The sequence below is a fragment of the Eriocheir sinensis genome, chromosome 19 (assembly GCF_024679095.1).
Source record: "Eriocheir sinensis breed Jianghai 21 chromosome 19, ASM2467909v1, whole genome shotgun sequence".
NCBI classification, from domain to species: Eukaryota; Metazoa; Arthropoda; class Malacostraca; order Decapoda; family Varunidae; genus Eriocheir; species Eriocheir sinensis.
This window is the reverse complement of record NC_066527.1, coordinates 742051-757600: the sequence shown is the minus strand read 5'-3', so window position 1 is coordinate 757600 and position 15550 is coordinate 742051. Positions and strand designations below refer to the sequence as shown.

Below are 15550 nucleotides of genomic sequence, written 5' to 3'. Positions count from 1 at the left end.
TCTCTTCCCTTACACCTTACCTTTCCAATCCCTTTCCTTACCTTACCTTACCCTACCCTTCCATTCTCTTCCCTTACACCTTACCTTACCTTACCTTTCCAATCCCTTACCTTACCTTACCTTACCCTACCCTTCCATTCTCTTCCCTTACACCTTACCTTACCTTTCCATTCCCTTACCTTACCTTACCATTCCCTTACCTTACCTTACCCTTCCATTCCCTTACCTTACCTTGCCCCTCCATTCCCTTCCCTTCCATTACCTTACCTTACCTTACCTTACCCTTCCCTTATCTTGCCTGCCCTTCCCTTACCTTACCCTAACCTACATTTCCCTTCCCTTCCATTACCTTACCCTGCGAGACACAGACAGGTAAATGAAAATGTCTCATCACCCCCAGGTTCCGGCGAAGACTTCAAGTTCCAGGAGGTGAACTTCCACAGCCAATGTTGGTTCTTGACACTCCACGCCCACCACCTCGGAGTTCTACCCGTCATGCGCAAGTACACACGCCGCATCAGGGCCATCAGAGACCTGCAGAAGATGGTGAGGGACAGGGCAGGGGAGGGGAGGGAAGGCAGTGCTTGTGGGGAGAAGGAGAGGCAGTGTTTGTCACGGCCATCAGGGACCTGCAGAAGATGGTGAGGGACAGGGCAGGGGAGGAGAGGGAAGACAATGCTTGTGGGGAGAAGAAGAGGCAGTGTTTGTCAGGGCCATCAGGGACCTGCAGAAGATGGTGAGGGACAGGGCAGGGGAGGGGAGGGAAGGCAGTATTTGTAGGGGGAGGAAGCAGGGTTTGAAGAGTGGAGGTAAGGCATGTAGGGTAGATGTGTTGGAGAGAGGAGGAAGGGCATGTAGGGGAGGGAAGGCAGGGTTTGTAAGGGAAGGGAGGAAGGGGCTTGTTGGATAGGGGAAAGGAGGGAAGGACTGTTAGGGAGAAGAGAAAAAGCTTGTGAGAGAGAGGAGACAGCTTGTGGGAGGGGAGGAGACAGTGCGTGTGGGGGAGAGTAGGTCGGGCTTGTTGGGGAGAAAGAAGGCAGTGTTAGTGGGGGAGGGGAGGTAGGGTTAGTGGGGGGGAGGGAAGACAGTGTTTGTGAAGGGGAGCAGAGGGGAGGCAGGGCTTGTACGGGAAGGGAGGCAGTGTTTGTGAAGGGGAGGAGAGGGGAGGCAGGGCTTGTGAAGGGGAGGAGAGGGGAGGCAGGGCTTGTGAAGGGGAGCAGAGGGGAGGCAGGGCTTGTGGGGGAGGGGAGGCAGTGTTTGTGAAGGGGAGCAGAGGGGAGGCAGGGCTTGTGGGGGAGGGAAGACAGTGTTTGTGAAGGGGAGCAGAGGGGAGGCAGGGCTTGTGGGGGAGGGGAGGCAGTGTTTGTGGGTAATTGAAGTAGACTGGAACTTTATTATATATGAAATTTAATGTAGGAGAAACACAATGTAGAAGGTCCTGTTGGTTTTTGAGTTGATAATTACCGAAGTCTCATAGTACAGGACTTGCAATTAGTACAGGATTTAGTACAGGACTTGAAATGCAGCTAATAAACTAAAATCTATGAGAGTCAGTCCCTTTTTAGTTCAGTGTAAGACATCTGAAGGTAAAGGTGTGCCTGTGCTTCCCTCCTTCAGGTTGAGGAGATCGAGAGCACCGAGTCACAGTGGGGCAGCTTGTCGGTGGCCTCCAAGCAGCGGGAACTCCTGAAGAAGTGGAAGGCCCAGCTAAAGGTGTGTGTCTGGCTTTGTCTTATTGCTGGAACATGTAAGGCAATGATAGATAGATGGTTAACATGTATAATAGTGTAGCATAGGTAGTGTGGTGTAGTGTTGGTGGTTTCAGAGCACTAGGAAGGCTTGAAGAAGTGGAAGACCCAGATGAAGGTGTGTGTCTGGCTCTCTCTTATTGCTGGAACATGTAAGGCAATGATATATAGATGGTTAACATGTATAATAGTGTAGAGTAGGTAGTGTGGTGTAGTGTTGGTGGTTTCAGAGCAGTAGGAAGGCTTGAAGAAGTGGAAGACCCAGAAGAAGGTGTGTCTGGGGTTCTATTGCTGGAATGATGTCAAGATGTAGTATTTTATTTATTTTCCTTTTTAACAGTAAAGGAGGCAGATTTTAGGTCACCCAACACCCATCACCCAACACCAATACATCCCTCACCCATCATCCAAATCACCCACCTATCACCCATACACCCATCACACACCACCATTCCCAAACATCCACACTACCTCACCAACACCCATCACCTTCCCCTCACCCACTCACACCCACCTCACTCACCCCTCTCCACACTTCCAGAAACTGAACAAGTCGAAAATCTGCGCTGACGCCGGGCTTCTCGACGAACACCTCCTCGAGCGCTGCCTCCACTTCTACGCTGGTGTGGCTCAGGTCATCCTCAGGGCTCTCACCGGCGGTCGCTCATCCTCATCTGCATCCGCAAACTCATCCTCCAACCCCAACGGCACCTCCGACCCGCCCCCAGTGCCTGTCCCGGTCCCTACCCCCCTCTCGGACACTGCCTCCCTGCTTCCCCTGCCCCCGACCCTGCCTGAGCTGTTCTCTGCACTGCCGGAGTGGTACCTCGATGACCTGGCCGAGTTCCTCCTGTTTGTGTTGCAGTAAGTTGTGTTGTGTTGTGTTGTGTGTGTTTTGGTTTGTCTTGGTTTGTGTTGTTAGTGTCCTCTGTCTTGTAGTAAGTCGTATGGTGTTGTGTTGTGTGGTGTGTTGTTTCTATAGTGACTTGTGTTGTGTCTTTCTTTGTTTTACTTTATTTTAATTTTGTTTTACTTTGTGTTACTGTCCTTTGTGTGTGTTGAAGTAAGTTGATGTTGTGTGTGTGAGTGTTCTTTTCCATAGTGTGTTGAGTGCTGTGTCTTACATTGTGTTGCAGTCTTTCTTTGTGCATATATCAGTGGGTTGGTCTGATGGTTTGCAAGAAAATAAATAATAATGATAAAAATAATTGTTGCTCCAGTAAAAAGAAAAAAAACCCAGGATAGTCATTTATGAAAGGTGTTTCTGAAGGCCAAAAAGGAGATTAGTCGGGTTCCTCCTACCTCTCCCCTCTCCTTACCTTACCTTACCTTGCCTTACCTTACCTTGTCTTATCTTACCTTGTCTTATCTTACCTTGCCCTACCTTGCTTTACCTTACCTTGCCTTGCCTTGCCTTGCCTTGCTTTACCTTAACTTGCCTTGCCTTGCCTTGCTTTACCTTACCTTAGCTTACCTTTCCTTGCCTTGCCTTACCTTACCTTACCTTACCTATTCTTACCTTACCTTGCCTTACCTTACCTTAACTTGCCTTACTTTGCCTTACCTTATCTTGCCTTACCTTACCTTGCCTTGCCTTACCTTACCTTACCTTACCTTACCTTGCTTTACCTTGTCTTACCTTACCTTACCCGTGTTACCTAGACCAGCTGCTGTAGTATGAAGAGGATAGGTGTCAAGGAGAGGTGTTTCTGTAATGCGGGGGAAACCAGAACAATCGATCATCTTAAATAATTAAGATATTAACTATGAATCATGTGATGGTGTGACACAGGGCAGACATTCAGACATTACCTTTCTCCCCCCACAGGTACATTCCCAAGGTGCCCATCAAGCACCTGGACGACCCCATCATCACCATGGCCATCGTCCTCCTGTGCTCCCCGTCACTCATCAAGAACCCTTACCTTACTGCCAAGCTGGTGGAGGTATGACCCTTTGCTGTCACACCTGCCTCTCCTCTCTCATTTCTATATTTTTTGCACTTCCTACAGTCTGTCATCTCTGATTTCTACATTGTTTACATTTTACATAGTCTATCAATCGTAGGCGGAGTGGAAAAATTTGGGCGGCTTTTCCGATACCCTACGCCCCTGTCCACCCAGCAGTGAATGGGTGCCAGGTATTAATCGGGGGTTGTGTCCCGTCTCCTGCGATCTGTTCCATTCTCATATAATTCCTTCCTCTCCTGTCTCTCTGCGGCATATGACCACAAATGTTGCGCCGACTAAATGAAACTTTCTTTTTCTATCAATCGTATCCTTTGCTCTCTACCTCTTGCTGCTCTTCCTCTATTTGTTGTATGCTTATCGTCAACCCTCGTCCCCTCCTCCCCTCAGATGCTGTTCATGCTGACGCCGTCCGTACAGCAGCACGTGGACACCCTGCACCAGCGCATCCTCCACCACCCCCTCGCTGCACACCTCCCCGTCGCCCTCATGAAGTTCTACACCAGTGAGTGACCCGACCTTGTTATCCACCTCCTTGCTCTCCCTCTCTATCAGTCTGTCTATATCTAACTTCTTTCTCTCCCTTTCCAGTGAGTGACCTGACCTTGTTATCCACCTTCACTCTCTCCCTGTCTCTGTCTTGCCCTCTATCAGTCTATCTATATCTACCTTCTATCTCTCCCTTTCCAATGAGTGACCCGACCTTGTTATCCACCTTCTCTCTCTCCCTGTCTCTCTGTCTTGCTCTCTATCAGTCTATCTATATCTACCTTCTTTCTCTTCCTTTCTATCAGTCTAACTATTTATTTCCTGTTTTTTCCTTTCTTTTCCTTTCCTTTCCTCTCCTTTCTCTCCCTCCTTTGTCCGAGTGACCCAGCCTTGTTATCTACCTTCTCTCTCTCCCTCTCTCTCTCTCTCTCTGTTGCTCTGTATCTCGCTCTCTCTCCCTCTTTATCTATCTGTATCTATCTATCTTCTACTCTCCTCACTTCTCTCCTTTCCTCCTCCTTTTTCCTGTCTCATTTCTTTTCATCTCTCATCTCCTCACCTCTCCTTTCCTTCCCTCCCTCTCTCTTCTCCTCTTCTCTCCTCACTCCAGTCCCCTCTCCTCAACTGTTCTGCCCTTTCCTCTCCTCCTCTCTCTCTCCAAAGCATTAAAGTTAAACAATACCTCAACATTTGCATCTCAACATCTCAACATTCCCTTTCAACATTCACGAGGCCAGTCATTCAAGAGTCACACACCAGGGCCTGAGAGTCGCCTTTGTCCCTTTCAGTGGTGGAGTCGACAGGCACGAGCAGCGAGTTCTATGATAAGTTCACCATCCGCTACCACATCAGCGTCATCTTCAAGAGCCTATGGGAAGACCGGCGGCACAGGCAGGCACTCATCCAGGAATCCAAGTGAGTGAGGGTGCCAAGAGTGGAGGCGGCTTCTGCATTGTTGATGGTTTTAATTGTGCTCTGTTGTTGGCACCATGACCCATAAATTCCGTTACAGGTAGATAGTAAGAGCCGTATTATAAGACACTTTCGCTTCTAACGTCAGGTATTTTTAAAGGCCAAAGAGGGGGTCAGTCGGGTTCTAATGAGTGTTTCTTGAGGTTCACGATACAGAGGAAGGGTCAAACTACCACCAGGGTCATAAAACTACCCCTGGAAATGCCCTCAACTCCTAAGAAAGCCTTGTCAAATAGGTGTTCTTGGGTGGTGAAATGTCTTATAATGCCTGCCTAATTATCATTCTCCTGCATTTGATTACCCTGAAAACCTGTGAGCCGTGATTGCTGTGTTGTGTTGGGGCTTGAGGGGATCATTAATGGCTTTGTGTCCTTTGTCTGCAGCTCAGGGAAGGAGTTTGTCAAGTTTGTGAACCTGCTGATGAATGACACAACCTTCCTGCTTGATGAATCTCTAGACGCCCTCAAGGTGAGCTGCCGAGGGGGTACCAGGGCGACAGAGGGTTGTTTTAACCCAGTAGCTGCGGGGATCATGTTTCTTAAAGGCCCCTCTTAGCGAGAAAAATGAGAAAAAATCATCACTCACGCAAACCATTTCATAATATATATCAACGTATTTGTGATTAGTTTATGCATCATCTATTTTTTTGGGTTTATATCATGGCACAAATTTGGCCCGTCGCTGCTACCGGGTTAAGCAGTGACTCTTCCATTTTTAATAGATATGCTGAGGGGGTTGAAACCACCTCTCAAACAGTTACTGAATGATCTTTTGGGATTCTCTTATCTTGGTTTCTTTTGGGGAGCAGCAGTTTTGTGGGCTTTTTCTCTCTTTTTTCTGCTTTTTTATGCTTTCTCTGATGTAAAGAAAAAGTAATTCTCACATGAACCTCCTCTGGATTTTGTCTCTCCTATTTGTCAGTAGATCTGTACAAACAACTGAATTTCTGCTTATTGCTTATTTTAACATAAAGGCTTTTTTCTACTTAAATTTGTGTATTGCCGAGGCTGTCATTCACCCTTCGTGTTTGTGTGTTGTCAGCGCATCCACGAGGTGCAGGAGGAGATGGAGACCGGCACGTGGGCGCAGCAGAGCCGGGAGCAGCAGCAGAGTAGACAGCGACTCCTGGCCACCGACGAGAGGCAGTGCAGGTGGGTGGTGTGGGGGATGCCAGTGCAGGTGGTGTTGAGCGGGGTGGGGCAGCTGGGAGACTCTCTATCTCTCTATCTTTCTATTTATCATTATTTCTGTTTCTTCTTTTTCATTTAATGTTCTTATTTTCCCATAATTATGTACTTGCATTTGTTGACCTTTTTCTCATTATGGCAACCCTTCACTCTGCTGGATCTTTAGCAGCATATCTGTTCAATCTAAAGGACCTCTCATCCTCTGTCACTTATATTGTCCAAGGCTCAATCTTCCCACCATTGTTTCCCAAGATGGTGAGTCTGTACCTGTTTGCTCCTAACACTCTTACTGTTGGTTCAGATCCTACCTGACGCTGGCCCGGGAGACGGTGGACATGATGCACTACCTCACCAAGGAGGTGCCGGACCCCTTCCTGCGGCCGGAGCTGTGTGACCGCCTGGCTGCCATGCTCAACTTCAACCTGGCGCAGCTGTGTGGCCAGAAGTGTGAGTGATGCTGCAGGGGTTTAGGGGGACAGCTTGAGGCTTGGGGAGAAAACATGTGTCTTCATCATTTTTCCTCTTTAGTGTTAGATGAAAATATGTAACCTTACAATATTGTGTTCATGTACAATTTGATGTGTTATGCTATGCTTTGATCAGTGTTCAAGGGTTGCCTGTATAGACCTACAGTATTTATAACATAGCTAACTTTCAGGTTACCATGATTATATTTTGGTTTCTATGCAGTTCATATAAAAGAACTAGATCTCAACTGTGATAGATATTATATGTATGATTTATGATAGGTACGTAACAATGGTTTAAACTGACACCTACAAGCTTTTCTTACATTAATCTGGCTCATAATACATAAAAGGTACTTACATTTTTGCCTTTTTATATCTTGGCCAATAAATCAAATTCTCATGTAATCCTATGTGGCTTTCATTGAATTATTCACATAAGAGATATTTGTCAGAATGTGTAAAATGTCCCTATTCACTCTTGTATACCCCAGTGAAGAAGAAACCTATTAATTATGATTATTAACTTCTGCTTTTAACTTCTAAACATTAACTAACTATCAACCTCTAACTACAACCCTTCTGTCCCTCTCCATGGTGCAGGCGGTAACCTCAAGGTGCGCCAGGCCGACAAGTACGGCTGGGAGCCCCGCAAGCTTCTGGAGCAGCTGGTGGACATCTACCTCCACCTCGACTCCCCCAAGTTTTACCAGGCCATCGCAAATGACGAGGTGCGTGTGTGTCAGGACTGTATTCTCAGATGCTTTCGGCTGTCAACAAATATTAACCATGTCTATAAAGGAGATCAGTCAGGTTCTCATGAGTGTTTCTTATATTCATGGTGCCGAGGCCTCTTTTTTTTTTTTTTTTTTTTTTTTTTTTGCCCCCCCCAACGCCAATAGTGCCAGTAGGCTTGCTTGAGGGGCCTGGATGGTAGTCGACCCCAGCCCGTATTGGCACAGGCAGGTGTTTATAGTGGCGCCATCTTAGACTATTACTAGGCTCATAAATCACAACATATCAGAACTTCACTTCCTGCCTTCCCCCACAAACCACCCTTCATTTATCACTCTCATCTTGGTAACCCTCCCTCCCTCCCTCCCTCCCTCTGCAGCGATCCTTCAAGAGGGAGTTGTTCGAGACGGCCGCGTCCAAGCTGGAGCGCGCCGTGATCAAGTGTTCCTCGGAGGTGGAGACTTTCCGCAACATTGGGCAGAAGGCGTACGGCGTGCTGCAGACCAACATGATGAAGGACAAGGACTACAGCGACGCCCCCGACCACTTCATGGGTGAGTGTGTTGACCTGGTTGTGGTGTGCAGGAGTAACAAGACACCTCTCCATATGAAACTGACCTCTCTGATGACCACACTTCTCTACTCTTATATAGGGGCACCACTACTACTACTTGTACAACTAGTAATGATAATGGTTGTGTTGACCTGGTTGTGGAGTGCAGGAGTAACAAGATGCCTCTCCATATGAAATTGACCTCTCTGATGACCACACTTCTCTACTCTTATATAGGGGCACCACTACTACTACTTGTACAGCTAGTAATGATAATGGTTGTGTTTACGTAGTTGTAGTGTGCAGGAGTAACAAGACGCCTCTCCATCTGAAACTGACCTCTCTAATAACCACTCTTATCTACTCGCTTTAATAGGAACACCACTACTACTACTTCTACAGCCAATAATAATAATGTTAATAATAGTTTAATGTACCCATATAAGCAAGAAAAGAAAGCATATTATTAGCTGTAGGAGGAAGAACAGTAGTGATAATGGTAGTAGTAGTAGTAAGTATATTCTTCATTCACGCTTATATGAATAACTTGATTTAACTTCCTCTCTCTCACGCTTATTTGAAGAACTTTTGATCTAACTTCCTCTCTCTCACGGTTATTTGAAGAACTTTTAATCTAACTCCCTCTCTCTCACGCTTATACGAGTAACTTTTGATCCAACTCCCTCTCTCTCTTCGTCCCAGACCCACTGATGCAGACCCTGATGGAGGACCCGGTGGAGCTGCCGTCCGGGATGGTGATTGACAGACCAACCATCGTGCGCCACCTCCTCAACGACCCCACTGACCCCTTCACCCGCCAGCCGCTATCTGAGGAACAACTGCTTCCAGGTATGAGGGGGGTGATTAGGGGTGCTGGAGGGGGTGCTAGGCTGTGTGTTGTGGCAAGGAGTGAGAAGGGAAAGAAGGGAAAGAAAATAAAAGTTGGGTAGAAGAGAGTGATGAAGAAAGGAAGGGTGGTGATGATGGGGCTATTTATAAGATCTAGTTAGTAAGAGAAGGAGGGAGGGAGAAAACTAACTCCCTCCCTCGCTCCCTCCCTTGCTCCCTCCTTCATTCCCTTCCTCCTCCGCAGCCGAAGCCCTCAAGAAGGAGATCAACGACTGGATTGCCGCCAAGAACAGTTCCCGGAGCGCGTCGTGAGGGCAGGACGAGGGGGGCTGGCCTGGGCGGAGGGGCGGCGGGGGGGGCGGCCAGTCCAGGTGACCCCCGACCTGCCTAGTGTGTGACCTTGACCTTGGGGAGACTACTACAATAACAACAACAACAACAACCAAGAAAGCAAGCAACTGACCCGCCGATTGTGTCTGTGTTCTCTCTCTGCGACACGTTGCGATCGTGTTCTTTTCTTTCTCTCTGTCTCGGCTTCGTCTGTTCTGGTTCATCTGGTTTTCTGGAAGTGGTGAGAGAGAGAGAGAGAGAGAGAGAGAGAGAGAGAGAGAGAGAGAGAGAGAGAGAGAGAGAGAGAGAGTGAGAGATTATGGGTCTTTGCAAGGGTCTGTACTGCTGCTGCCATCCGTGACTGTTTCTGTGTGTGTGTGTGTGTGTGTGTGTGTGTGTGAAAAATAATGAGCAGTTTACTGAGAGTTGGCAGACATGAACTTGAAAATACATAAAAAAGAAAAAGAAAGTAAAGAGAGTAGTAATGACAGAGAGCGACATGATAGTAATTTGCGAGAGAGAAATTAATGGCAAAAGAATAAATTTAAAAAGTACAGACAGATAAAGTAATAAAGAAATAAAGTTATAATAGTACATACAATAGTGTGTGTGTGTGTGTGTATGAGAGAGAAAGAGAAAAGGGGAAACAGAGAGAGAGAGAGAGAGAGAGAGAGAGAGAGAGAGAGAGAGAGAGAGAGAGAGAGAGAGAGACCATATGTCCGTGTTATGTAGAAAAGTAGTCGAGGAAGCAGAATGTCATGTTAGTCAGTCAATCACGAGACACCAATCAGTCAGCCAGCCAGCCAGCCAGCCAGTCAGTCAGTCAGTCAGTGGAGAGTTCGGGTAGCTAGCCAACCAAACACCATTACTGTTTTTATTATTATTATCATTATTATTATTTTTTGAGTGGGGGTAACAGCTCTCTTGTACATGATCTGATGGTGCTTGATCTGTTACTAGACTTGCATTTAGGTGTCACTGCATGGCGAGGGAGCAAAGGAATAGCAGCCAACTTCACAGTCCGACACGGTGGCTTTGTAATCGCCCAAACCGACCATTCAATTCTCTATACTTTATAATTCTTAGGTTTCCGATACAACTCAGTGGCTTCATAATCGCCTGAACCAAGCTATTCAATCTTCTATACTTCATAATTTTTAGGTTTTCGATACAACACTGGCCTCGCAATCACCCGAACCAAGCTATTCAATCTTCTATACTTCATAATTTTTAGGTTTTCGATACAACACTGTGGCTTTTAATCGCCTGAACCAAGCTATTCAATCTTCTATACTTCATAATTTTTAGGTTTTCGATACAACTCAGTGGCTTTTAATCGCCCGAACCAAGCTATTCAATCTTCTATACTTCATAATTTTTAGGTTTTCAATACAACACAGTGGCTTTTAATCGCCTGAACCAAGCTATTCAATCTTCTGTACTTCATAATTCTTAGGTTTTTGATACAACTCAGTGGCTTCATAATCGCCTGAACCAAGCTATTCAATCTTCTGTACTTCATAATTCTTAGGTTTTCGATACAACACTGGCCTCGTAATCGCCTGAACCAAGCTATTCAATCCTCTATACTTCATAATTCTTAGGTTTTCGATGCAACACTGGCCTCGTAATCACCTGAACCAAGCAATTCAATCCTCTATACTTCATAATTCTTAGGTTTCCAATACAACACTGGCTTTTAATCACCTGAGCCAAGCTATTCAATCTTCTACACTCCATATTGATTGTTAGATTTTCAGCCAGATACATTCACAAAATATTTCCCGTGTAGTTCCCTCAAATTTCTTAACTTAAACATGAACACAAACACACATGAACACTACACAAGGAATTTTCAGCCTTGGGTATTGGTTTGGAGGCTTATGAACCCATCTTGGTGAACTGTGAAAGTGGCCGTAGGTGAGTGTGGGCATGTATGTGTTTGTGGGTGTTTTTGGCAGGCATATGCAGAGGCAGCAATGAGGTACAAACACACATGAAGTAGATGAAAGCAATAAGAACAAACGGGATGCTCGGATGGATATAAATGTGTTGTTTTCTACTATTGGATGGACGTTGAAGCGACTGTTGATGGTTATTGAAGGGGAAAAAGGTATCGAAAACAGAAGGCAAGAGAGGAATAAGAAAGTATGGGATGCTTAGACAGATATATACGTGTTTTTGTCCTCTAATGGATGGATATTGAAGCCACTGTTGATGGTTATTAGGGGAGAAAATGTATAGAAAATAGATGACAAAAGAAAGCAATAAGAACTAATGAGATGCTCCTACAGATAGTACATGTTTTATTCTAATTGATGTTGAAGCCACTCTTGAAAGTTACTGAAGGGGAAGAAATGTATAGAAAAAAGAAGGCGAAAATAGAGGAATAAGACCTAATGGGATGCTCCTACAGATACATGTTTTATTCTAATGGATGTTGAAGCCACTCTTGAAAGTTACTGAAGGGGGAAGAAATGTATAGAAAATAGAAGGCAAAAATAGAGGAATAAGACCTAATGGGAAGCTCCTACAGATACATGTTTTATTCTAATGGCTGTTGAAACCACTCTTGAAAGTTACTGAAGGGGAAGAAATGTATAGAAAAAAGAAGGCAAAAATAGAGGAATAAGACCTAATGGGAAGCTCCTATAGATACATGTTTTATTCTAATGGATGTTGAAGCCACTCTTGAAAGTTACTGAAGGGGAAGAAATGTATAAACAATAAGATGATGAATAGCTTTAAGAAAATGTTGGCTGCCCCTTTATCTTATTTCAATGTGTTTAGCTACTGTAAAGTGATATAGAGGAAAGAATAATAAGGGAAATAATAGATAGCTGAAATGGCATGTCCCTATTTTTATTCTATGTAAATTCGAAACCATTGATAAGGTTTTAGAAGGAGGAATAACAAAGAAACTGATGGACAAATGATGGTTCTTAAAAAATGATAGAGGTCCCTTATTTTATTCTATGTAAAGTTGAGGCCACTGATAGATATTTTATGATCAAGAAATGCCAGGAAAATGAATGAAAGATATGACAGACTATGAAAAGAAGGGCTGCTCATAGATCTTGGTTGTTGAGGCCATTGACAGTGTTATATAGTTAAGAGTATAAGGAAAATGAAAGACACATGAGGTGACTGATAGATATTATAAGCTCAAGAAATCCCAGGAAAATGAATGAAAGATATGGTCGACTATGAAGAGAAGGGCTGCTCATATTTCTTGGTTGTTGAGGATGCTGACAATGTTATATATTGAAGGAAAGACAGGATAATGTGAAGAATATAAGGAAAACAAGACACATGAGGTGACTGATAGATATTATAAGATAAAGAAATGCCAGGAAAATGAATGAACAATATGATAGACTATGAAGAGAAGGGCTGCTCTTATTTCTTGGTTGTTGAGGATACTGACAGTGTTATATAGTGAAGGAAAGAAAGGATAATGTGTAAAGAGTATAAGGAAACTGAAAGACACATGAGAGGAATAAGGAAAGAAGGAAAGGCAGATAAAGAGACTCAGAAAAGAAGACCTACTCATCTTGTCTATTCTTGAGGCCGCTGAAAATTGTTATTGTGAAAGATAGAAGAGATAACATAAAGAATAAAAGGGAACTGAAAGATATGTGCAATAAGAAAAGAATGGCTGCTCATATTGTGTTCATTAAGGCCACTGAGAATTGTTATAGCATAGTGGAGGATAGAAAAGATAACCTAAATAGAAAGGAAAAGAATACAGATGAAAGGAAGGGGTGCTATTTTTTTTCTGTTAACTTCACTGATGATCGTTATATACTGAAGGACAGAGGGGATAAGACAACAGAAGAGAAAGAGAGCAATAACTTGAAGGTGGAGTGTTCCCATGTACGGGTTTTAGGGACGACAAAAGTTAGGAAAAAAATATAGAAAGAGAAATAAAAAGGAGTGGAGTCTTGTCATTTATTAAGAGTTGTAAATCAAACAAGAGCAAGACGTTGAGATGTAAGAATTCTGATCAGACGAGAAGAGCCAGTTAGGAAAAATAAGATAGAAAGATAGAGATAATAGGAGTGAAGTTTTGTTGTTTATATAAGTGTTGTAAACCGAACAAAAGCAAGACGTACTAATTCTGATCAGCCAAGAAAGAGATGCAGCTGCTCCTTGTTGTTGTGCTTCTGTGTAGATAACTGGGAAGTGTTTTGGGGGGTATAAATAGTGATGGGCTGCTACCACTGTTTATTGATGTGGACATGTAATTTTGATGAGAGAAGGGACTTAGTTAATTCATATTGTGTTTTTGTATTGATAAGTGAGAAATGTTTTGGGGGTATAAATAGGTCTGAGTCTCTACCTCTGTTTATTGATATAGAACTCATTGTGACAAATAGTTGGAGGCATATCATCAGCTGTCTAATCTCATGGGAAAATCTGCCTGATGATCCCATTGTGAAGTGTCTCTGTGGATAGGAAATTGTGGTTTAGAGGAGGCACACTTTGTCGACATGGAAGCCAATGTGACAAGTAGTTGGAGGCATATCATGAACTGTCTAACCTTATGGGAAACTCGGACTCTGAACAGTAGTGATGATATTGAACCCAGCGTGAAGTGTGTCTGTGGATAGGAAATTCTGGTTTAGAGGAAGCTTGTAAATGGTCAATATAGAACCACTCAGCTAGCCCATGACTCAGCCAGGGAAGGTTAGAGGTGACGAATGAGAAATGTCTTTGGGGTTATAAATACTGATGGGAAATTCTGGTTTAGAGGAGGCAAGGCACAGTGTGTATTGCTGGAAATGGTCAATGTAGGGTCACTCAGCCAGCCAGCCAGACCTTGATAAAGCCACGGAAGGTTATCGGTGACATATGATAAGTGTCTTTGGGGTTATAAATACTGATAGGAAATTCTGGTTTAGAGGTAGCAAGGCACAGAGTGTATCGCTGGAAATGGACAATGAAGAAGCACTCAGCCAGCCAGCCAGCCCTTGATTCAGCCAAGGAAGATGAGAAATGTCTTTGGGGTATAAATACTGACAGGAAATTCTGGTGTATAGGAGGCAAGGCACAGAATGTATCGCTGTAAATGGTCAGCATAGGATCACAGCCAGCCAGCCAGCCCTTGATTCACCCAGGGAAGCTTAAAGATGCAGAGCTAACCGGTAATCACAAAGACTTGACTGAGGAATGTCTTTGGGGTATAAATAGGTATGGGCTGCTACCACTGTTTAACGATGTAGAACCCATTACGAACAGAAGAGGCTGACCGGCGAATCTTAGCACACACAGACAGAGAGATGTTAACAAATAAACAAAGAAGTGTAAACAAACCATACTGTCCACTGTGACGGTAATTTATATAGCATTAAGGCGTTTTTATTTTATTTTTTATTTTTTGGATAATATTATACATATGTACGTATTTCCGTTTCTCCCTTTTTTTCCGGCTGACGGTTTTTTACTCTTATTATTATTATTGTTCCTTTTGTTCACTGTCGTCGTTGTTTGACAGACAGACAGACAGACAGACAGACAGACAGACAAGGATGTTACGAGTCCTTAGAACGCCCACCACACAAGTCTTCATGTTTTTCCGTTGCCGTTACCGCGCGCGTGTGTGTGTGTGTGTGTGTGTGTGTGTGTGTGTGTGTGTGTGTTGCAGGGGATCAGGGTATTTGAGGGGAAAGGTTTAGGGAGTGAGAGGGAGAGTATGTGTGTGATCTGACCTGCTCTTTTGACTTACCCTGACCTACCTTGACCCTGACCTACTGTACAGGCCAGCCAGAGTGTAGGTCAGGGAGTTGGTCAGTCAGTCAGTCATCCAGATATGTGTAGAGTGAGATGACTGTTATAGAGAGAGAGAGAGAGTTGTTAGGTACAGTACAGATAAAGTCCTTCAATTCTGGTTTGTGAGAAAGATATTAAAAGCGAAAAAGGTTGAAAGAAAGTGAGCAAGAAAGAAAGGGTTTTTACGGGCACGCTAGACCTATACTTAAGAAAGATTGTGTACATAGGAAGAATTCTACGTATCCTACAGTCATATACTAATACTCTTTGGCATCTAAGAGTGTTTTTTTTTTCTTTTAAGTTGCAGACATGCATAAAAAAATTAGAATGAACTTTGTAAGCTATCATTGTGTGTTTCTATTCCCTTCACCCTTGACAGGCAGTACAGGATAGGAGGGTTGAGTCTTAGAGCGATATTTTCGGAAGCTTTTGACTCTCACATTAAGTATTTCCAAAGGCTAAACAGGATTACATTGTGCTC

General features: G+C 44.1%; 1 protein-coding gene across 50 annotated transcripts in view; it reads left to right on the top strand.

The window, feature by feature from the left end:
* The window catches only part of LOC127000502 (ubiquitin conjugation factor E4 B-like), a 26196-nt gene extending 10780 nt beyond the window's left edge, over positions 1-15416 (top strand). For 2 of the 50 annotated variants that reach the window (XM_050864231.1, XM_050864228.1), the window contains exons 14-26: positions 401-546; positions 1618-1713; positions 2290-2612; positions 3577-3694; positions 4106-4220; positions 4993-5119; positions 5560-5644; positions 6218-6327; positions 6665-6810; positions 7434-7561; positions 7945-8119; positions 8821-8967; positions 9212-15416. In XM_050864231.1, coding sequence (XP_050720188.1) covers positions 401-546; positions 1618-1713; positions 2290-2612; positions 3577-3694; positions 4106-4220; positions 4993-5119; positions 5560-5644; positions 6218-6327; positions 6665-6810; positions 7434-7561; positions 7945-8119; positions 8821-8967; positions 9212-9279 — 1784 coding nt within the window. In that variant the 3' untranslated portion in view covers positions 9280-15416. The remainder of the gene's footprint in view (positions 1-400; positions 547-1617; positions 1714-2289; positions 2613-3576; positions 3695-4105; positions 4221-4992; positions 5120-5559; positions 5645-6217; positions 6328-6664; positions 6811-7433; positions 7562-7944; positions 8120-8820; positions 8968-9211) is intronic. The other 48 variants (XR_007754243.1, XR_007754245.1, XR_007754239.1 and 45 more) reach the window with 48 other exon arrangements.
* The last annotated feature ends 134 nt before the right edge of the window (positions 15417-15550 follow it).